The 24,205-nt window shown below is 40.3% G+C and overlaps 3 protein-coding genes across 4 annotated transcripts; 2 read left to right on the top strand and 1 right to left on the bottom strand.

The window, feature by feature from the left end:
• Nucleotides 1–3,619: 3,619 nt before the first annotated feature.
• On the top strand, nt 3,620–8,180 carry LOC135627242 (glucan endo-1,3-beta-glucosidase 3-like). 2 transcript variants are annotated; one of them, XM_065133257.1, is made up of 4 exons: nt 3,621–4,080; nt 5,008–6,264; nt 6,991–7,018; nt 7,755–8,180. In XM_065133257.1, exons 1-4 carry the CDS (start codon nt 3,777–3,779, stop codon nt 7,906–7,908), a joined length of 1,743 nt encoding a protein of 580 aa, XP_064989329.1. In that variant the 5' UTR covers nt 3,621–3,776; the 3' UTR covers nt 7,909–8,180. The 2 variants fall into 2 exon arrangements, with proteins under 2 accessions (XP_064989330.1, XP_064989329.1); XM_065133258.1 differs by lacking the exon at nt 6,991–7,018 and having other exon boundaries at nt 3,620–4,080.
• Nucleotides 8,181–9,772: 1,592 nt separating this feature from the next.
• Nucleotides 9,773–15,365, top strand: LOC135627938 (microtubule-associated protein 70-1-like). Its single transcript, XM_065134404.1, has 11 exons — nt 9,773–10,275; nt 10,388–10,473; nt 11,142–11,207; nt 11,308–11,478; nt 12,120–12,290; nt 12,401–12,556; nt 12,677–12,823; nt 12,995–13,066; nt 13,183–13,704; nt 13,790–13,977; nt 14,913–15,365. Exons 1-11 carry the CDS (start codon nt 10,038–10,040, stop codon nt 14,947–14,949), a joined length of 1,854 nt encoding a protein of 617 aa, XP_064990476.1. The 5' UTR covers nt 9,773–10,037; the 3' UTR covers nt 14,950–15,365.
• Nucleotides 15,366–17,334: 1,969 nt separating this feature from the next.
• Nucleotides 17,335–18,706, bottom strand: LOC135627939 (mitogen-activated protein kinase kinase 9-like). The gene has a single exon (XM_065134405.1). It carries the CDS (start codon nt 18,632–18,634, stop codon nt 17,558–17,560), a length of 1,077 nt encoding a protein of 358 aa, XP_064990477.1. The 5' UTR covers nt 18,635–18,706; the 3' UTR covers nt 17,335–17,557.
• Between the last annotated feature and the right edge of the window lie 5,499 nt (nt 18,707–24,205).

Here is a 24,205-nt window from a genome sequence, read left to right as displayed (position 1 = left end):
ATATAACATGATGCATACTTACCTGAATAAAATTATAAATATTTCGACACTCAAACCATATTTTAGGTGCTCAACTAGATCGACATTGCATTGTTAAGCATTGACTAATTGACCCTCCCATTAGGCCACTCAAGCCTCAAACCCTGCCACCACTTACAGGTCGACCCATTCCTTCGTCAGTTCTATCACCTCATTATGGAGGTGGTCAAGTTCGATCATCATGTGGCTAATGAAACTTTTTTATTTGTGCACTAGGTCAATTAGCCCCATGATATACTGGTGATGCCTCAAGCAAAAAAAGGACCTAAAGGTTAGCCTAAAGGAGATCTCAAATTACAACATGTGAAAAAGAGAATAATACTTATCATCACCTTATTCTTTATAGACATGTCTATCATGACCTCCAAGGGTTATCATAGACTTTTTCACTAGAGGAAGAACCAATGACCCACGATAGTATCGAGCCGATGGATCCCTATACTCTCAAAGTTTTTGGACCCACGACAGAATTGAGTTGATGGGTTCCTATCATCCCAAATTGTTTAGGCCACCTTCAAATTGGAGAGATTCATTCTCCTACTTGTTGGACATCTTCAATGTGGTGAAAGGTGTTGCCCTTCCTTTGCAAAGATCATAGACTTACTAGCACCTCGACTTATCTTGGATGACCCCACCTTGGGATCCTCACTCCCTAAGTCCCTTATGGACATTAACTTCTTCAGTATGACCTTTCACCACTTTGGATGCCCTTTAGTGAGGCCTTTGTCGATGATGATCCTTGGAGGCAGGCACAATGCTACAAAAGTAGGTTGCTTGAGAATTATCGAAGTGACAACAAGCATAGACAAGGAAGCAGGGGGAGTGGGGGCACCAACGATTGACATGGAGGAGGTCGTACCCCCATTCTTCATTATGCAGAGACTCATCCTTGCAAAAACGAGACAAGAAATTATAATTTATGGATTGAGAAAACAAAGTATGAGGAAGATATAGGAGTTTGAATTATATCTCGAGGAGCTGACATTAAGCCATCATCGATCAACTAGTCCTTGTCTATCTTTTTGATGTCTAGGGAAGATGATAGTACTTTCACCCTTAAGCACTTGGTTCTTCTCCTTCAAGGACAGGGAAGGAGAGAGTTGTTGATTATGTATGTTGACCAATCGAGATTGAGACTCAATCCTGATCAATCTCGATAAAAAAAGAACCATACCTTCGAACTCTTCTTGGAAGTCAGAGCTACCTTCATTTGAAACCCCTCCCTAGTTGTAAGTTAGTAGTTATTGGCCTTCTTGCACACTTGAAAGCATACGTGAAACAAGTCACAAGTCGGGGTAATATTGGCATGGCAATATTGCCTAATGGAGGCGATAAAATAGCATCATGAGTTAGGTATCATTTGAGAATGCAAAATCATCCACCACTCAAGGCACGCCATAATAAGTGAATGGAGGGGGAAATTGAGCCCAAACTCTGATGCATCGATGTATAGACAACAAAGGGATGTTGTTCGGACTGAGGCACTTAAATATCATACTCGGTTGGAATAGAATATTAGACGTGCAAGCAGTCCAGATGCTCTAGGGTCAAGACAAAATCCTGATTATATAAACCATTTATGGTCTAAAGTTCTCTCAAGATCCATATATCAACTATTGCTTGCCCCTAGAAGAGGAGGTAGTCGAGACCCCTACTGACCTTGAGCTACCTAAGGAGATAACTTCAACTCCTTCATCCACCAGTTAACTAATGGATCGAAAATCAAAAAAGAGAAAGGAGGATATCTTCTCAACCTAAGGTTTGAGATGAAAGGAACGTTTTTCGAACGTCGAAGAGGCCAGGCCAAAAGGTAAGGATAGACCACAAAAAAAACTCAATGGGGCTCAAGGCCCCTACCATCGCAAAGATGGACCTTACAGGCCTAGACCATTACCTCAATTCTAAAAGTCCCATCAATGATTTTCTACGCAAATTTCATGTGAGCTGCCTCTTGCTTAACTTCCTCACTTAGTTGACTCAAGATTTTTTACTCATTAAGGTGTTGATTGAAGCAAGTGTTGACAATCAATTGTGGCCAAACTAAAGCTTATCTGATACATTCTTCTTAAGCTCAATATCAAAATGTGTCTAATGTGTCATTCTCGGGCTAAGCATCAAAGGGTGCTTGATGCGCTCTTTTCAAGCTAAGCATCAAAGAGCATATGATACGCCTTCTCGAGTTAAATATCAAAGACCGTCCAATTTCTCGGGCTGAGCATCAAAATGCGTCTTTCTCATATTAAGTATTAAAATGTGCTCGATGTGCTCTTCTTGAGCTAAGCATCAAACATCATATGATGCATCCTTCTTGAGTTAAGTATCAAAATATGCCCTTCTTGGTCTAAGCATCAAAATACGCTTGATGTGTCATTCTCGGGCTATGCATTAAAAATGTCTAATGTGTCTTTCTCAAGCTAAGCATCAAAGAGTACCTGATGCATCATTCTTAAGTATCAAAATATATTCATTATATCCTTTTTGGGATAAGTATCAAAGAGTGTCTAATACATCTTTCTTAAGTCAAGCATCATGTGTCCTTGGGCTAAAGATCAAAGTGCACTTGATACGCCGATACCAAAGTACACCTGATGCATCCTTCTTGTACAAATACCCTTAATATGCTCTTCTCAGGTTGAGCATCAAAATGCACTGAATACATCCTTTTTTGCGATAAGCATAATGGAATGTCTTATGTGCCCTTCAAGCATCAAAGAACCTTCGATGTAAATTTTTTGGACTAAGCATCACGATGCATGTAATTACGGCCTCCTTGGGCTAGAAAGACACTTGATGCACACACTTAATGCACCCGTTCCTCAAGCTGAGCTAGTGCTTACTCAATGCGTTAGTTGCCAAAGTGTTGAGCCATTACTTGGATGCATTTTGAATCTTCTAATCATGACTTAACATGTGACAACACATTTAGTAAACGAAAACATATCTCATTTAATATTTGTCTCATATCATAGAATATTTCCTTCAATTAAACTTACTATAAAAAACCCACCCCGATAATTGAGGTAAGTTATTATTTTACTTAAAATTCTCACCTTTCATCTTATAATGGACTAGAGCATTAGAGAGACCATATTATGGCTACTCGGTCTCGGTCTTCATATAAATTAGCCATCAAGCAAGCCTCCGAGTTCCTCTCGTCCGTCCATCGAGCAAGTATCCAATCTACTTCTAAACATATTATTAGACTTTCCACACACATGAATTCAAATCAAATCGAATTAATTCGATCATCATTTAAGTTATTTAATCTTTTAAATGAATAATAAGTTGTTCTTTGAATATACTTCTTTTAAGACTTAACTCGACATTGTGACGACGTGGTCAAAGAAAGTATAGGATTGATTAAAAAAAACAAAAAATTACCCGATGCCTTTTGCGAATCATATTGGGCTACAGACGGCGTGCAATTGGAAATAAAGAAAACAATTATTCATGGGCTTCAAGGCCCAACGAGTCCCCGTATCCCCACGAGCGGACCGTTTTCCCACTTCATTTAATATGCTTCCCTGTGTCTCGTAAGAACGCGAACCCCAAGAATGAGACCGCCCTGCTAGACAACAAAGCAGGAAATGTCACCAAAAGCTGCGCCCGCCACTGCTCCAAATATGACCGTTGAGTTGGTTTCTCTCTCCCTCCCTCGCTCGCTCTCGAGTCCCAACGATTTCTAAAGCCCTCGATCTAAGGATTTCTGGCCGTTGGATCGGTGATGAGGGGGCCATATGATGGGAGAGGACAACGTACCCCAACCCCAGTCGTCTGCTTGTATAAGATGCCTGCCCATTTTGATGTGCTCCCCTACCTCCAGCCCTCGTCACCCGTCGCCCCTCCTCCCCCCGCCCCACTCTCTCTCTCTCCCCCTCCTTTTGAAATCCTTGTCTAGGTCGGGATCGAGAACAAAGATGTGGAGTTTCTGGGCTGCCGTCGCTCCACCGCCGCATGCGTTCCGGAGAAAGAGGGTGAAATCGATGGCGCTTCGTCTCCTGTTCCTCTTTTTATCTCTCTCTGCGATCTACGCCGACGAAGGTGAGGTCCATTCGATCCTCCATACCCCAAGCATCTTTTCGGGCTTCTTGGTTGAGGGATCGTTTCGCCCTTTCTCTTTCTTCACGAAACCTTCTCAGCTCTTCGTTTGATCGATGCGATTCGTTCTCGATGTACACGCTTGCTTGTATGCTTTCATGTTCAAAGACGCAGCAACTAATGTTTTTGAGTGACGCCGAGTTTTCCTGAGCTGTTAATTAAGACGACTATTTATATATTTCATTTCTTGCATATATTTTTTGGATTATTATTATTACGTTGGAAGGGCTTCTTTTCTTCGAGCGTACGCTTAGCTCTTTAGATATAGGCGGAGAACGAGGCACGCAGGTTGGTGGGGCCCGCAAGAGCATCATTAAGGTTCATCGCGTGGTGTTTCGCGCTCGTTCGATTCTGCGGTGGGCTTCTTTTTGTTGTTTTTAGTCTACATGGATAAAAAAGGGTAAGCAATGGCCGAATGCTATCATAGTTCCCCTGTCCCCACCACGAGATACCAAAGCAACGGTCGGTGATCCACTGCTTTCTGCTTGAACACATTATATTTATATTTTCTGTTCATGCTTCGTTTTTCTTGTCTCTGTCGGAGAATGTGGCGAAAACACTTGTGCGAATCTGTATCGACCGTCCAATACGAGTCACAAACCTTTACTAGTGGACGGTTGAGATCTACTGTCCTGCATCACCTTTTGATTCGTGCTTTGGTCCCACACTCCGTTGTTTCGCGCCCTTGTTCTTGTTGCTTTACAGCTAGCTGTCTTTGCTTATTGTGCCGCCGGACCACGTTAATCTGACACCAATTATATCTTATAATCATATTGATATTTGTCTGTACTTTGCGTACTTTTATCACTCTCTCGTAATATTCACTAACCTGCGCCAAATTTCGGTGGTTGCGGTGGTGGGCCACGGCAGGGGCGTACATCGGCGTCAACGTCGGCACGGCGCTGTCGAACATGCCGTCGCCGACGATGGTGGCGGCGCTGTTGAAGTCGCAGCAGATCCGCAACGTACGGCTTTACGACGCCGACCCGGCCATGTTGGCCGCCCTTACCAACACCGGCATCCGCGTCACCGTCTCCGTCCCAAACGAGCAGCTCCTCGCCGTCGGCCAGTCCAACGCCACCGCCGCCAACTGGGTCGCCCGCAACGTCGTCGCCCACGTCCCCGCCGTCAACATCACCGCCATCGCCGTCGGCTCCGAGGTCTTGACCGCTCTCCCCAACGCCGCCCCCTTGCTCGTGCCCGCGCTACGCTACATCCACTCCGCGCTCGTGGCCGCCAACCTCGACGGCGTCATCAAGGTCTCCACGCCGCACTCCTCCTCCTTGATCCTCGACTCCTTCCCGCCGTCGCAGGCCTTCTTCAACCGCACCCTCGAGCCGGTCTTCGTGCCCATGCTCAAGTTTCTCCAGTCCACCGGTTCCTATCTCATGCTCAACGTCTACCCCTACTACGACTACCTGCAATCAAACGGCATCATCCCATTGGATTACGCTCTTTTCCGCCCGCTTCCACCGAACAAGGAGGCGGTCGATGCCAACACCCTTCTCCACTACACCAATGTCTTCGATGCAGTCGTCGACGCCGCCTACTTCGCCATGGCCTACCTCAACGTCACCAATTTGCCGGTCGTCGTCATGGAGTCAGGGTGGCCGCACAAGGGTGACCCGACGACGGAGCCTGACGCCACCACCGACAATGCGAACACCTACAACAGCAACCTCATCCGCCATGTGATCAACAGTACCGGCACGCCCAAGCACCCAGGGGTCTCGGTGCCCACCTACATTTACGAGCTCTACGACGAGGATCTCCGCCCAGGGGTGACGTCGGAGAAGTTCTGGGGGTTGTTCGATGCGAATGGCGTGCCGGCGTACACGCTGCACCTGACGGGGTCGGGGATGCTGCTGGCGAATGACACCTCGAGCCAGACGTTTTGTGTCGCCAAGGAGGGAGCAGACGAGAAGTTGCTGCAAGCGGGGATCGACTGGGCGTGCGGGCCAGGGAAGGTGGATTGTTCTCTCCTGACGCAGGGGAAGCCCTGCTATGACCCTGACACAGTGGAGGCGCACGCTTCATATGCGTTTAACGAGTATTACCATGGGATGGGGATGGCAGTCGGGACATGCCACTTCAGCGGGGTTGCTGCTATCACCACAACAGATCCAAGTAAGCAACACAACATCCAACTTCCTTTTTCTTGCTCTTTGAACCTGTCTTTTCCTTTTTAGGATTTAATTCTGTAATTCCTCAAAAACTATGACACCCTTATCTTCTTATCTAGTAATCATTGAGAAGTCAAAGTTTCTTAATTATAGAAAATCTTAAAGTGCATTAAAATCAGGACATAGTAGATTGAGCACTTCAGTTCTATGTTTTGGAACCTGGTTTAATTGTTTATGCACCTACCTATGAGTAAGCAACACAACATCCAACTTCCTCTCTGGCTCTTTGAACCTGTCTTTTCCTTTTAGGATTTAATTCTGTAATCCCTGAAAAACTATGACACCCTTATCTTCTTATCTGGTAATCATAGAGAAGTTAAAGTTTCTTAATTATAGAAATCTTAAAGTCAATTAAAATCAGGACATCGTAGATTGAACACTTAAGTTCTATGTTTTGCAACCTGGTTTAATTGTATATGCACCTACCTATGATACACAAATGGCCCAGATACTGCTGTCTGTCAGCAGACGTGTAGGTTGCATCACTCAAATTATTGCTTGATGTCAACAGATTAACGATGCATTAAAATACTGCTCTTAACATAGTATGAGATATGAGCCACTGGCTGTATAATAGAGTAATTAAATCTAGCATGCTTGTGTAGAGTGGTTGTGTTTTCTCTTGGTTCTGGTTACACTTGGTAATATCCGGGTGTTTTCTTTCATGCAGGTCATGACTCTTGTTTGTTTTCTGGAAGGTATGTGATCGTCATATTGAGATTGCAATTTTTAGTCAGAATTTTTTTGTTTATTATCAATTTCAGTACCTTCTTGAATAACATAAGTGGATCAAATCATTTGATAAATCAGTTTGTGTCCATATGAGATTTGACCATCTCATACTTGAGTTAATTATCACATCTGCGGAGAGTTGAGGTTCTTGGATGGGTTAGCAAAATAGTTGTATTTAATTTGATTATATACACTTAGGTGGGAAGATTACATGAATATTGCATATGATAGTCAACATCAAATGTGGTAGTAGGTTGTTACGTCAAATTGGAAATTAATTTAACAAGGATCTCTGTATGCAATTCTGACACATTTTGGTTGGTATGGGCATGTGCACATATATTCATGGTAAAACATATGAAACTTAAAATTGAGAACTACCTTCATATTAAATTTGTTTGGTCAACATGCCTGCAAATGTTTTATTCCAAGAACTGCTTTGAAGGAAATTTGAAACAGACAATTTTGGTTATAAAAAAGTTTGATAGGGATACAATATAAGCTTGGTGAATCTTTTGATGAAATGGATTCATCTTATTGTTTCTCCAAATAGAAAGGGCTTCACAACCTGTGAACAGTATATTTGACTAGATAACGGCTAGCTTGATGTTATTACTTTCTGCATTTGCTAGATAATGATTAGCTTGCTCTAGACAGGGCTTAAATTCAACCTTTACTGAACTATTTTCTTCTTTTCGGCAGTGGTGGGAGAAATGGCACGGTTCTGAATGGCACCTCATTGGCTACTTCCCCTAACTCAACTTCATCCACGTCTAGTGATGCTCACAGTTTCTACCAATCCAAAGTAGTTCTCCAAATCGTTGAAGCTCTACTATCGGGACTGGTGTTTTTGTAGGTTGTGATCTCTTCATTTGTTGAGTGATCAGAAGACTGGAACTCACAGAATTTTGATCAAACCTGGATGACAAAGTGATGGATGGGCTGTGGGTAATCCATGTAGAATTTGTTGTGTGTCACATCCAATTTCATCTTGTGCTCAGGAGTTGAGGTTCATCATTGAAAGAGGATTAAATTTCTCTGTCATTTATTTTTCTGCATGCCAATATTTGTAAAAAGCCTAGTTGGTACTCCTGTTTGATTGTTTATTATCCGAGGTTTTATCATTTATCCTTTATTGAGTCCATTTAAAGAGTTGTTGGCTGCTCGTTCTGACCAAATCGAGCTTGGGACCTGAAGTAATGCTTTGACTCGATCTCAGATTTATCTTGGATCTAACTATCTGATGGCAGCACCAACCCACCCATTCTTGTTTGTCATTGGAAGACTTCTTCTACATGCTGGTAATTTGCTACTGCCTTGTTCTGTTCCAGTGGATTGTGGACTTAAACTGCTGATGTTATAATGATTGGAACTTGTAATGTATTAAATGTTTAAAGCTTGTGCAACCAGCCGGCAAAATGCTATGGATGCTGATATCATGGAATCTCAAGTAGCACAAAGCCAGGATAAAACCGAGGTAAGCCTGATCTTTTGTTAGAAATGTATTGAATGCCATATTGATACTAATGCTCTGTGCTAATACCCCTCATAGTCACCGATGTTCCATGAAGAAGGAAATGTGTTTGAATGCCATGTGGACTAGCTTTTCAAATGCTGTTTGTCCTGCGAATTCCCAAGAAATTGATGTCTAATAAGGAAATATAGATCGGATGAGGGAGTGCCTATAGGAACATATTTGAAATTTAAATTAAGGATTCAATATGTATTTTAAATGTGAATTGATGCTTAATAATTTTTTAAAAAATTACATTTGAACTAGATGTTAATGTAATTTTTTAAATCTCAAAAGTGCCTTTTGACTTTATTTAAAATTATAATATTATTAAAATAATTTAGTGAGAAATTAATATGATTTATATTTTTTATAAGATGAAATTTTATTTTATTTTATTTTATAAAAAAAAATTTATATGTATTTATTTATATGATTATATGTTTTATTTATTATATATTTGGGTCGAATGAAATTTATTATAAGATTATATTCATTCATTTTTATTAATTTATTTATTATTTTAAATAAAAATGTATTAAGAAATATTGAAAATATTAGAAGGGTAAATTTTTTATAAAATGTTTTAATGAACTCATGAAATATAATTTTATGAAATATCACTTACATCAATATATATATATATATATATATATAATATAATTTTTATTTATTATTTATTAGATACTTCAAATATTTCATAATTATAATTCATTCAAATATTTTTAAAATTACATATTAAAAATAAATATATTTTCAAAAATAACTTGGAACATGTAGCTCTTTCAATTGAAGGTTTAGACAACCAACTCTCTACTCTCTTTGGATGGACAGTGAAGACCGCAATCAACCTGCAGTAATAAGGGGGAGTGTTGAACTCACGAAGCATCGCCTGAATTAGAAGACCATAACTTAGTCGGTTAGTGCATTGCTTTCCACCACCAACTGCACCAACAGTGGACATTGACGGTGCACACCGGATGCGGTTCACTGTCGGTCGTGGCTCTCGTTCGCTCGGACCGGATTGGGTTTCCGGTTCAGTTCGGGTCGTCATTTAACTCGAGCGACTCTTCCATTACGCCAGTCTCCTTCTCCCCTAGTTCGGTAATCTTAGGCCGTTGGATCGGCTTTTAGATCCGTTATTATGTGTTTTCGGTATTGCGTGAGGCGCGGATAATATAGGACGACGCGTACGGTAAAAACGAGCGCCCACTCACTTCTGCTGTAGTGGAGTTTACCTCCGGCTCCCCTACCTCAAATTATTTGCGACGAGGGCGACTGGAGGAGGAGGGGGACACAGTTAGGGTGGGTTCCTTCCGAAAGTGATCGGCTCGATCGAAACCCATGGAAGAAGATCTCAATCGCGATCGAGGAGGAAGGAGTCCTAGTTCTTGGAGTGGGAGCTCAGATCGCATTTCGGATTTTTCCTTTCTTTGTTTTGTTTCGATGTGAGAGATTGCGTCGGATCCAGGATGTCAGATCTGTTCGACGACGGCGGGGAGGGGTTCGCTTGCGAGGCCACCTGGGGGAACGCGACGCCGGCGGTCGTGATGGCGTCTGCTTCGTTCAAGGGCGAGGGGAAGGCGGCGCCGGCACTGAGGCGAAGGGCTTCCATGAAGCCGAACGTGGAGGTGGAGGAGTTCATCAATTTGCTCCATGGATCGGATCCGGTGAGGGTCGAGCTCAATAGGCTCGAGAATGAAGTTAGAGGTGCGACTAAGCTTTGTTAGGTGTTATCTTCTTATTTGTTTTCTTTAGCTCTAAGTTTGGATTAGTTAGCGTTGCGCACCGAAGTTGGTTTACATTTCTTGTGTGTGTGCAGACAAAGATCGTGAATTGTCAGAGGCACAGTCGGAGATCAAGGCTCTGCGGTTGTCTGAGCGTGCGAGAGAGAAGGCAGTCGAAGAGGCGAGTAGATTTTGCATCATGTTTCCTTGTTAATTTCTGCTTATTTTCCCTTATATCTCTTCATGTCTGTTGGCTGATCTTTCGATGAGAATGCTTTATTTCATGCTACTGCATGTGTCGAGTACAGAATTTCTGCTCATTTCCTTACATGTCATCTAATTGGACTTATAATCTTCGTTGTCAAAGTCAAAATGTCAATTTTCAGCTTATTTCCATTTTATGGATCTACACTTTATGCATCTCGCTGTTCATATTTGTTGCTATACTTTCCAGGATAAAATTGTGCTGAAGATTGAATCTTCTGGGGCTTCAGGCAAATTATTTTTTTGCATGTGCACGAAGCTGCTCTGTCATTTCATTAAATCTAGTACATGCTTTTGTTGGTTTTAGTGAAATGAAATCGGATCATAGCGTTCAATAGCGCATTCAGGGAATGCTATCTCCAGGGAGACGTGTTAATTTCTTTTACAGTGGTCTGTTGGTTTTGCATTTCATTGGAATGCCTGAGCTGCTGAGCATATCAGAGTACTTGCTGTTTCTAATTGTTGTTGCAATTTCTTAACCATGTGTTTCTATAATTTTTTAAACTCCAATCTATGTATAGAATAGTCTGAGCCAAGCCAGGAAACTATTGGGCTGCAGTCTGATTTTTCTCTTACCTATGTCAGCTGACAGAAGAATTGACTAAGATGGATGAGAAGCTCAAGCTCGCTGAATCACTCCTTGAAAACAGGGTATTGCATATAATTTGTTAAATTTCTTCTGAACTGTTTTTTTTTTTTTTTTGTATTATTCTGTCACAAGGCTGTGATTGATGAGAAAGTGTCTGAGCAGAATCTTGAAATTAAGAAAATAAATGACGAGAAAAGGGAAGCCTTGGCTGCCCAGTTTGCAGCAGAGGCAACACTTAGAAGAGTTCATTCAGCTCAAAAAGATGATGATATGCCCCCAATTGAAGCCATTCTCGCACCTCTTGAGGCAGAGTTGAAGCTTACACGGCACGAGGTATCATTTAGAAATTTGCTCCTGCAAAACCTTATCACTTTGCTAAAAAATGATACCTGTGACTAGCAACCACCCCCCTTGTATCTTGAGTTCATAAACAGCATAATTTGTCATGCGAAATCTATTCAAGTGTTTTCATTTTTGTTGTAGCCTTGTCCCTTCCTTTAAGCAAGTTATGTTTATCTGTTTATGTGAATTCTTATGTCTTTAGTATTTCTGTTTTTACTAAAAAAATAGCACTGCTGATTATTAGAAAAAGAAAAAGGAAGGGGTATTGCTAGTTTTTTTAACATCTTCTGTTGTTGCTTCTACTATTTATTTTTCATTACTCGATTCCAATTTACCAACCAAAGTACTACCTTCTACTGGCTGAACTTTTGTTACTCTGAGCTTTGATCTAATATTTTATGGACATTACTTAACCAAAGTTGTCACCATATTTTTATGTTACTTGTAATGTTCTTTTAAGAGACTAATTGCTAATTTTTCTGTTCGTTATATATTAGACAGCTCTAGATTCCTCGGGCTTAACACCTTAGAATTCTCCATATGGCAGAAAAATTGGAGCTAGAAAGCCTAGAAACTTTGAAGATGTCTCCCCTAAGCCATTGATACTGATCAATGCTACTTCCCATCTGCAGAATGTGAAGCTACAGGATGACAACAGAGCATTAGATCGTCTTACCAAATCAAAGGAAGTGGCACTATTGGAAGCAGAACGGACTGTACAGATTGCTTTAGCAAAGGCTTCTTTAGTGGATGATCTACAAAATAAGAACCAGGATTTAATGAAACAAATTGAGATCTGTCAGGTGCCCTGAAGAAGATGCTTAATTATTTTCCAGACGTGGATTAGCATCAGAGTCTGCAGGTTATGATGCTAACAAACAATCTCATTCTGTCCACTGTTTGCTTTCTTTAGGAAGAGAACAAGATCTTGGATAAAATGCACCGACAAAAGGTTGCTGAGGTTGAAAAGCTTAGCCAGACTGTGCGAGAACTAGAAGAGGCTGTTCTTGCAGGGGGCGCAGCTGCAAATGCTGTTAGAGATTACCGGCGAAAAGTTCAGGAGATGAGTGTAATATGTTGTGCTTTATTAAGATCTTTTGTAGCTGGAGATTTTTCTTCATAAAGCTACTTTTATGTTACTAGAGGACAGTGTAGAGTGTTATCGTTATTTTATTGTTTATTTGTTCAGGAAGAGATGAAAATTCTTGACCGTGAACTTGCTCGAGCCAAGGTCACAGCTAATAGGGTTGCAGTGGTGGTGGCAAATGAATGGAAAGATGCCAATGACAAAGTAATGCCTGTTAAACAGTGGCTTGAAGAGCGAAGGTTCATGCAGGTTAGTGTTAATTGTTTGATGTACTTTAAGATGTGGATGCTACATTTAGGAATATTTCTTGATTTCAAAATTATGCCACTTCTTTATTCGAAACATTGCATCTGATATACTCAGTTCCCACTTTTTTTTTTTGTTATGGTAAATTTTATCATCAAATACATTTATTTGCAGGGTGAAATGCAGCAACTTCGAGATAAGCTTGCTATAGCTGAACGTACTGCAAGATCCGAAGCTCAGTTGAAAGTAAAATGCTATACTTTGAAACACTAACATTTTTATTTTCAATATGCTGCCTTGTAAAGCAAGATACTTATTTACAAGTCAACAGATCAAATGAGGTTGCTATTTTGAACTTTCAGGAGAAGTTTCAGTTACGGCTCAAGGTTTTAGAAGAGGGATTGAGAATTTCAGCAAGTGGTACTAATCGAACTAGTGTAGATGGAAAGAGTACAAACAATAGTCCTTCAGGTCGTCAATCCCTTTGTGGAGCTGATAATGTGACAAAGAGTGTTGATGGCTTCCTATCAAAGAGACCATCTTTTCAGATGAGGTATTCTATTTCTGGTAGCACAGTGTTGAAACATGCCAAAGGGGCATCAAAGTCATTTGATGGTGGCACTAGGTCTTTAGATCGCAGCAAAGTCCTTGTGAATGCAGCAGGTCTATCAATGAATGAATCGTCTGATGCAACTGAGAGTGATGTCTCACGTAACAGTTGGAAGGAAAATCCAGATAAGAGAACCAGTGAGTTACCTGATGTTGACTCAGTTGATTGTGTCTCTGGGCTACTGTATGACATGTTGCAAAGGGAGGTAATCACACTCAGAAAAGCATGCTATGAGAAGGACCAAAGCTTAAAAGACAAAGATGATGCAATTGAGGTAAACATCCTGTCAATATCGTTGCAACAGAGTTCTGCTCCCATTTCCAAACTCATTTCACTCTTCTGTGAGCCTTTTAAATTAGATGCTGGCCAAGAAAGTTGATACATTGACTAAAGCAATGGAGGTGGAGGCAAAAAAGATGAGAAGAGAAGTAGCTTTAATGGAGAAAGAAGTGGCTGCTATGCGAGTGGAGAAAGAACAAGATAATAAGTCTAAGCGACTTGGAGGTTCCAAGGGTCCAACAAATAGTTCTCAATTGCTGCCAGGAAGGTATTACATATATATATTCTTATATGTGGTGCTTGGGATCAATTGGCTAAGGTTCTTCTTGCCATTTATTAATTCCTTATGATGATTTTGGTCTTGATCTGTATCATTCTGGGATCTTCTATAACAATACTGTGTGTTAACTGTCTTGGGCTATGCATTGGATAGTGGTTTGGAAGTTTACATTTATGAAAGGGATCTTATTAAAAACATTGGCAGGCAGGTTGTTGGATAATTTATTTTTTTTAGGATTTACATCCTTTCATTTATTCAAAACTTGTCTTTTTGAAAAATTGAGTTTGTCATTAATTGTCACAACTATATCAACCAGTCTGGTTATAGTTTGTGGCTGCCTGAGTCTGTCCTTATCTTTTGCTACATAATAATTACTGATTATAGTTAAGATGTTAATTGTCACAACTATATCAACCAGTGTAGTTATAGTTTTTAGGATTTACATCCTGTCATTTATTCAAAACTTGTCTTTTTGAAAAATTGAGTGTCATTAATTGTCACAACTATACCAACCAGTCTGGTTATAGTTTGTGGCTGCCTGAGTTTGTCCTTATCTTTTGCTACATAATAATTACTGATTATAGTTAAGATGTTAATCTTGAGCATGCCTTAATGGAATTTGTCATCTTGATTGTTTCAGAGTCCTTCCATCTCAATTCCAGCATTGACTGGTAAATATCGTGATCAGCATGAGAACGAGTGTGCCTCTAATTCGCTATAATATGTGCTGCAAGCTAAAACTCACTTGTTTTATACTGTGGTAAATGTATTAGCATCTAAATCTTAAAAATTAGTTTAGAGACTTATGACGATGAAGTAATACATCATGTAATGTTTGAACTCAAATTTTGGGTCTCATGTTTACAAAATTGTGAAATTTCTTTTCAGTTATATAATTACTGTTCTTTTGCTTCCAAATTCAGGAATGCCCCTCGAAGTGGGTTGACGCGCAATCTATAGCGTGGAAATGCAGTGTTTGCACGTGTGAAAAGGAAATCCAAGCTAGCTCTTTCTTCTCTTTACCTTCTCATTTTCTCTTGATATTTAGACCAAAACGGGCACCAGATGACCCCCCAACACTTGAGTGAGAGCTCATATGGAGAAATGGGGTGCTCTTGCAGTTGACTTTGGCCGTAGTTGGTTACCACAAGTGATGCTTGGGTTTGCTATAGGCATGACATGTCATTTTGGTAGGACAGTGTCTTTGTATGTATGTGAGGCCTGGTATATCCTTGTTCTTCAGCATTTTGCAGGCATCCTTTATATCGTGTTTCTTTTTTTCTATTCTTTTCTTATTTCTTTTCCAAGGATGTGAATATAATATAATGTAATAATAGATTTATGTGTGCTATACGATCTACTTGTTTTGCCTTTTAGATTTGTGCAGTGTGCTAGATTTATGTGTGTCTTTTAGATTTGTTATACAGAAATTGACTGAGTCTTGATTTCAACTAGTCTGGCCAGTATGACAGCATGTGCATTTGTCTGATTTACTATTTGCCTTATCAGAACTTCAGCAAAAGCATGATGCCCAAGTTTAGTTGAACTGGTACATGTGAAGTCACAAGTTCGTGTTATGAGTTCAAACCATAAATTTGTCTTGCATGATTTTACATTGCATCTTCTCATGATATTTCTACCGGGCAATAGTAGTCAACGTGGGTGTTGTGTATTATGACGACTCATCAACTCTATATTTTTTTTTTCTTCTTTAAAGAATAATGGATGAAGATGAGATTAGAGCATATTAGCATCTGACTTTTCCAGGCCACAAAAATGGGAGAGATTGGCCCTTCTACAAGCTGACTTCTGTTCCTCAAGGCAAATAACACGTTGAGGTTAGTGTCACTTCTCTAACAAAGTTGCCATATTTAAAACTTGTGCAATATTCTCATGGAACGTCCAAATGGCTGAATGCAGGCATTTCGTATGTGGCTTTGACGAGGATAAACACAACACGCATATCGATATCAAACATTTATAGATAGAGGATAAGCAGAGCAACCTACTTGCAGACGACACTTTCGCTGCGGAATATTGTCTGCGAGCAAGTGATTTGACTGTTTAAGTCCTTTCGTCATGCTGTAATAAGAGATGCGGACTTTTCCACTTAATTAACCATTCTGAGATCTAGAATACTGAACTGTGGCAATCCTAGCTTGACTAAATTGAACGCAGATTCGATTGAAGAGGGTGTAAAAGCTGCAGCATCCTTCATCAAATCAGGTACACATGCTCCTTTGGCATTGAATTTTCCTCCCGTTTATTGACTGACCTTGAAGACTAGCTTTTTTAGAACATACAGATACCACAGAAAAGCCATAATGATTATTGATTGCATGGAATGGAATCTAGGAGGAAGCAAGCCACGGAGGTTAAAACCCGGTGACATATTCTGCTGGATTTCAGTCGAAAAGTCTACAAAGTTTTTATTGATAAAGCCAAGAGGCGACTTTGTTGGAGTCTTGAACCCACCAGTGATGGATAGGTACATCTCTCCATCTCTTCAAGATAAGTACATCTCTCCATCTCTTCAACCTTTAAAACAGAAGTTGGAGATCTCTTTCACCTTGTCAATTATTGATGTTTACCTTGGGCTTATCATAGAAATATTTTTTTTCTTTTTGTTTTTTAAGGATATTTGTGGAGGGCATAAGAGGTAGGAAAGTCACTTAGCCCACAAGTATGGTATGAAACTACTTTAGCTCGTCAAGGAAGAATCATTCACCATAATAATGAGATACATGTTCAACTTTGCAGAAGAACATTTCATCAGAAGGGTCTATGATCCAAGTAAAAGTAACTTCTTCTTAAGTTGGTTGCAGAACAAATGAATCTGCATTCAAAGTTAATTGTGATGATAAGTCGTTCGAAACAAATGAATCCGCAGCAACGTTAGATTATTCTTTTTTTGTATATAATCCTTTTATTTTTTGTTATGAACAGATAAAAGAGTATTGATGTCACGAGATTTTCTGACGTATTAGGGTCTACTTTGAATCTTATTTAACAATTTCATAGTTAAAGTTCGGGAAAATTCTAACAATTTGAAATGTGCATCGATCGTTCAACATTGAGACCCCCATAGATCAATTGACCCCATGAAATGAGACTTTGAAACGTGGTCAGAATTGAGAATAAATTCGATCGCTCCCAACAAACGATAAAATGATAGGGGGGGGGGGGGACGTTCTTCGTTGGTTTGTAAAGGTCAGGTATCAGCGTTAGATGATTCATCATATATCCCTTAGCTGCCTCCTTAATAAACCATTAACGTCACTCTCAATGCTATCACCTTAATAAACTAAGTCCTGATTTGTTAGCTGAAATTGGTTATCCGATGCATGACATGGAAACATTATTAATCCAAAACTAACCTCCAGCGTAGTTCACTGCAGAGCCAACAACGCACTTCCGCCACCGAACGCACATTAAAGTAAACCTAAACATAACTAAATCGCGTAACTAATAGAGGAAAAGACAAGTGGGGCAACTCGGAAGTTGGGGGAGTAGGAGCAGCCGTCCACCACTATGCACACAGGAAACGACAACCCCCCGGGGGGCCGAGTCACGACTCGTCCGAGTCCTCCCGCAGCAGGTCCCGGAGCGCCCGCTCCGACTCGGCCCCGTCCGCCCCCGCCACGAAGGGGTGCCCCAGCAGCTCCGCCACTGACCACCTCTTCCCGCTCTCCTTCTGCAGGCAGCACTCGATGAACCCCCGGAACTCTCCCGAGGCCGCCCTCTCCGTCACCGCCCGCGCTGCCTCCCCGAAGCAGATCGCCACCATCAGCGTCGCCCAGTCGGGGCGTGCCCCTTCCGGGAGCAGCGGGAAGTGGCCTCGGTGCAGCTCCAGCACCGCCAGGCCCAGGCTCCACACGTCGGCCGCGTAGGGGTCGTAGTCGCCGCCGTGCGACTCCGGGTCGAACCGCTCCGGGCTCATATAGGCGCACGTGCCCACGTAGGAGTCACAGGGGTCGAGGGACCGCCGGAGCACCTTGCCCACCCCGAAGTCCGCGATCTTGACCTCGCCGGCGGCGTTGATGAGGAGGTTGGCGGGCTTGATATCGCGGTGGACGATGTTGCGGGAGTGGAGCTCGGCCAGACCGAGGAGGGCCTGGCGAGCGATAGCGGCGACGGCGGGCTCCGGGAAGGGCCGGCGGCGGAGCAGGGCGTCGAGGGACCCGCCGTCCATGTGCTCGAGGAGGAGAGCGACGTCGCCGGAGGGGGTGGGGACGACGGCGTGGAACCGGACGACGTGGTTGGATTCAGCCACACGGCGGAGGATGTCGACCTCGCGGTACACCTGGCAGCGGAGGGCGGCATCGGTGTGCACCACCTTGAGGGCGTACACGGCGGCGGTGCGGCGGTGACGCACCTTGTAGACGGTGCCCCCGTTGCCGTGGCCGAGGACCCGGAGCTTCTCGAAGTCCGAGATCCGGAACTCGGCCGACGGGGCGGGGGCGGGGGCGGGGGCGGGGGCGGGGGCGGACGAGGAAGAAGACGTGGAGCACGGAATCATCGTCGTCGGCGGCGGCGGCGGCGGCGGAAGGGGAAATCGAAGGCCGCACCCGGAGGCGGAAGCGGGGTCGGGGATCTCGAGGGTGAGATTGAGGTGGGGGAGCCTTCGCTCACGGACGATGGCCATGGAGAAGAGGGAAGTCGGAGCTCGAAATGGTATCGACAGGAGAAGGTTCGAGGGATGGCGTCTTTTATCAGGATCGAGTGTGATATGCGAAGAGGATGAGTGCGTGCGCATGTGGTCACCGACCTTGAGATCACCGAAAGCAAATGGCCCGTTAACTCCTCGTGGGAATCTGAGGTGACGTGGGCGGTGAGCGGATGCGCTGGAAGCCGTGAGCGAGACGTGGAGAGGGATGTGATAATACAAGTAATGTGAGGGTATGTGTTTCTTCTTTTGGTAGTATTTGTAATGCCCACAGAACCAATCGACCTAAGAACTTGCACGTGGTACTTCTACGCGATGGCGGGACCCTTCTATTTCTGAGGAATCCTTTATTTTATCTTATATTATATTACTACATACGAATTTCCAGAAAAAATCTTTTATTCTTTCGATTTTTTTCCCTCATTTTAAAAAACTTCAAATAATATTCTTTTTTACCTAATATTTAAAAATCAGATCATAGAGTGAACCTAACCGATTATAATATTTTTAGTAACACTAAAAGAATATTATAATCGAATATAAAAAATATGATAATAGTAATTTTATATAAACTTATAAAAAATATTAAATTTACAATATTTGACACTTTCGTTATATTGTTTTGCTTTCAATAATATTAGGAAAACATCATAACATAATACAAAAAAAAAATAGTATTTTTATTAAAAATATTTTTTGTTACTATATTATAATAAAAACACTGTAATATAATATAAAAACATTTGTATAAGTGCCTCATCCTTGCGATACAGAATAAATAAGAATATACATACATAGGCAAAAAGAGAGGAGTCCACGGACACGCCACCGAAGCCCAACCCGCTCTCCACCAGTTCTTCTCCACGTGCAAGCGTTCGCCACATGCCTGCGGTGCTCCGATCCCCAAAGATCGGGCTCATGCGATGCGACTCGGTGTGCGGCGCAGTTACCGAGAAGGAGGGTGGATCAGACATGTATGGCGAGCTGACTCATCGCGCTGGCCCCCAGAGGATAAATTTGGAAGCCAGATGTAGAGCTTATAATGATATGGACAGGTTTACATTGTCTATCATAAATTATTCGATTCGAGTCGAGTTCGAGTTGATGTTTAAATAATCGATTTAATTAAGACTAATTTGGTATAAAAAGTGGCACAGAATAATATAAATATGATGACTAATTATAGATTTTTTTTATAATTAATTAATTTTTATATCTTAATTTTTATATTTTTAAGAATTTTATTTAAAAAAATTATACTTATGAAAAATAAAATATAAAAATATCATATTTATCCAATGATAAATTGAAATAAGATAAAATCGACACATAAATAATAATAAACCTTACGATATTTTCTTATCAGAATCGATGATCTAAGAAGAAACAAGATTAAATATTTCACCTTTTTTTAGATAAGTATAAGGTTCTTAATATTATTAAAATATTTAAAAATAATTTATAAATAACTTTAAATATCGATATACTACGGATAATTCATGAGAAATATGATAGCCAATGTTATGGGGGCTCCAATGTTAACGTGCGCATGCATCTTACCAGAGCATATCCATAGCACGCCCCACCAATCATCTTTTGAGGGCAAATGCATGTGCTTTGTACAACGTGATACTTCTGATGATGCAAAGAAACGAGTGGGAATTGCGGATCACGGAACCAATACGTGATCAATTAGAAAAAATTTGTTGCATCGAATATGTCACATCAACAAATATATATATATATATATATATATATATATCTCCTCTATCATAATTCAAATTAATGAAAACTTGATTTACTTATGTATTAGGGAATTGAATCAGAGAAATCCGATGTCAATCTTGTTCTGCACGACTTAAGGAGCCTTACCATATTATGGGAGCTCAATAGATCGAGAGATTTAGTTTACCAACTTAATTCTATTTCAATAGTTCGATGTTACTATTTAACTCTATTTTTATATTTTAAATATAATTTAACACCTCGAGCGTAATTGATTTTTATCCACTCAGACTAAACAAAGTCATTTTTTATATCTCATCGTCCGATCAACTTTAGAGAAATCATAAGTATAAATTAAATATGATGAAACAAAGAGACATCTACTCGATTAAACTCATATGTTAGTATAAAAAAAATATAATAATAAGTTTTAATTAGATGATGACTAATGTCAAAGGTTAATCTTAAATGATCAGAATTCCAACGACCCAACATAGCCATTGGAACTCTGATGTCATCTAAGAATACTGAATCGATAATTTCTAATCTGAGATATGTGTGTTGAGAAATTCGTAATCGGTAAGCCAATGTCATGTCATTGTCAGCACTATAACATACAGAATTAATATGACATGTCTATAACATATGACCATTGGATTGACTTTTCATATTTGAGTATAAATAAATAATTCCGTGCAACTGTGGTGCGAATTAAATACACGTATTTTTTTTTATTTGTTTTCGAAACTCATTATAAAAGATCTCTTGAGAATTGTCTTTGGATATCATTACCTGCACATTTTAAATCTTTTAAATCCCCTCGTCGTGTTGGAGATGGATCTTTGTGGCAGATACTTCCAATATAATTTTTATAGGAATTCTGACCAAATTTGTCTATTTTCCGACACAAGCACAGATAAAGTCTTGATGCTAAAAACATTAGATTTGAATCTGAAATCTATCATTATAAAGATGTGAAATTATAATAATTTCAAACTCTTTACTTTTAGTTTTCTTATAATTTGTGTTTAGAGAAAAAAAAACATATTAGTCGAAATTATTGAGAGGGACATAAAACTTTATATATATTAATAATTAAAAATATACAAGAAAGTTAGCATAAGATTATCGTGATTCGATAACTCTTGTTTATATTGATAAAGTAAATAAATGATATTACTTTTTAAGTTCTCCTTACTGAAACACAATCTCATTATATATCCTCATATATAAATTCAAAGAATTTATATATTTACCATGTTCTATCTAAAGCTACTATAGAATAACCTCTTTATACACCGTAGAGAGAAACCAGAAACGTTCATTACATTTTGCTTTCCCCTCACAAAAATGACACGTTAGATATTTATAGAAAAATTTGTTGAATCTCGGATTTTAATGATGAAACCAATTGATAGTGTTTATGATTTGATCTGCATTTTGAGTGACGTAGAAAACTTCGATCAAAAAGAGACAAGTGAAGCAAGAAGAATCATGTTGAGCCGGAGAAAAACATGTCAGAAGATTGGACGTCAAGCCGAAGGATCGATCGATGTATCGACAAAAGTCTTCGGGCCATAGATTCAGGCATTAGGCCAAGAAGAGCAGAAATTGTGCCAAGGAAATCAGAGTTACTAAAGTCAACCGACCGATTGGGCAATAGGTCGCAAGAGAGGATGATGCACCGAAGAATCGGATGAAGCGTCGATGAACCAATGATACGTCGGACAACTTTGATTCAAGCTTTATAATAATTGTCTAAATCGAAGTAGGTTTTAAGTGTACATGATTAACTATGATAGCAAGACATAAAGCAAAATGAAGTACCGGAGTCAAGAACGAGATTTCGTTAGAAGTTCGAGAGTTCGTTGGAAATCCGAACATTCGTCAAAAATTCTACCAGAATTGACCGAGAAGTCCAGGAGCTTGCTAAAGAAGCTCGTCGGAACTCGCCAAGAAGATCGTCGTGAAGTCTAGGAGCTTGCCGGGAGTCCATGGAACATTGCCGAGAGATCGTTCGAAGTTCGCCGGAAGATCACCGGAAGAAACATAGACTTACAGACTTATTTAGCTTATGAAATGTCTTAAAATTTATAATTATTACATAATCCAGTTAGAATTAGGCTAACTCAATTGAGGGTCAATTGAGCCAAGTTTTGGCTGTGTTGGGCTAAGTGAAAGGCCTAAACAATAACGCAACATGTGACACCGTCATGACATAATCTCCGAGACTGTGTCAGGCGGTGGTACCGCCCAGTGGTAGTGTCAGGTGGTGGTACCGCTAGTTTGGACGGTGGTATCGTCCAAACATAATCTTCCAAGCGATGGTACCGCCAGAACCCCGAAAATCGGGGATGAGACTCTTTTAGGCTCCAAGTTTGAATACACTTGAGGCCTATAAATACCCCTCTCATCCCTGATTAACAAACACAAGAATTGAGAGCAAAAAAGTAGAAAAACGCTATTGTAATCTTGTGAAAACTCCTCTTAAGCTTAAAGTGTTAGTTTTGTTTGAGAGAGGAGTAAGAGAGATTGTAAATGTTCTCTCCTGAACCTATCAAAAGGAGAATCGAGTTATAAAGGTAGTTGATTTCCCCATTGAAGAAAGATCGTTAGTGGATGTCGATAGCCTTGATGAAAGAGGAATCAATGGGGTGGATATAGGTCATGACGACCGAACCATTATAAAACTTAGTTTGCATTTCTATTTGTGCAATTTACCTTTACTACAAACTGTCTTCCTTACTTTGCTTTCAATATGCTTACGAACGAGATTTGAAGTTATCTTTCCAAGATTGGTTTTTATTGTATGAAGGATTTTAAACTGATGATTTTTATCCGCTGCACTAATTCACCTCCCCCCCCCCCCCCTTAGTGCTAACTCGATTATAACAGTTGGTATCAGAGCCACGTTATTTCTCGTTTGGTTTAACACCCAAGAGAAATGACTCTTTTCGACTTTTAAGACGGTTTTTCTATCGTTCGTTCTCCCATGTTCAATGGGACAGACTATACTTATTGGAAAACTCGAATGCGAGTTTTCTTGCTTTCGTTGAATCTCGATTTATGGAATATAGTCGAATTTGGTTTTTAAAAGGCTTCTTTTCCAATGAACGATTGGAATGAGTTGGTGAAGAAGATTCTATCTTTAAATGCAAAGGCTATAAATTCCTTGTTTTGCGCCTTAGACAAAAATGAATTTAATCGAGTTTCAAATGACTTTTGACATTTGACGCATACTCCAAATCACATACGAAGGTACAAGTAGGGTCAGAAATTCTAAAGTTAATATTTTAATATATGATTTTGAGTTATTTCGAATAGAACCAAGCGAGACTATTGGAGATATGTACACTCGTTTTACGGATGCCGTCAATAGTCTAAAAGTACTTAGCAAATGTTTTTTGAATTATGAACTTATTAATAAAATATTGAGATCCATTCCAAAGAGTTGGGACCCTAAAGTAATGGTCATTCAAGAGGCCAAGGATTTGAATAATTTTCCTCTTGAAGAACTTATCAGGTCATTAATGATCTATGAGATGACTTGCAATGCTCATGAAGAGCTTAAGAACAATCTTCCAAAGTACATGAAGGATTTGGCACCTAGAACAAATAAAGACCACTCGAGCGAAAGCTCAAGCGATGATAACTTTGAACTCTTGACTACAAAGCTTAAAAAATTCTTAAAACAATAATCAAAAAATAAAACTAACTTAAAAAGAAGTTGTCAAAGAAGAAGAAAATATTTAAGGCGACTTGGGACGAATCAAGTTCATCCGAAGATGAAGAGCAAACCAACAAAGGCGAGATGGCAGACTATGC

This window comes from Musa acuminata, chromosome BXJ2-11, assembly GCF_036884655.1.
Source record: "Musa acuminata AAA Group cultivar baxijiao chromosome BXJ2-11, Cavendish_Baxijiao_AAA, whole genome shotgun sequence".
NCBI classification, from domain to species: domain Eukaryota; kingdom Viridiplantae; phylum Streptophyta; class Magnoliopsida; order Zingiberales; family Musaceae; genus Musa; species Musa acuminata.
The sequence above is the reverse complement of the archived record's forward strand: the minus strand, read 5'-3'. Positions and strand labels throughout refer to the sequence as shown.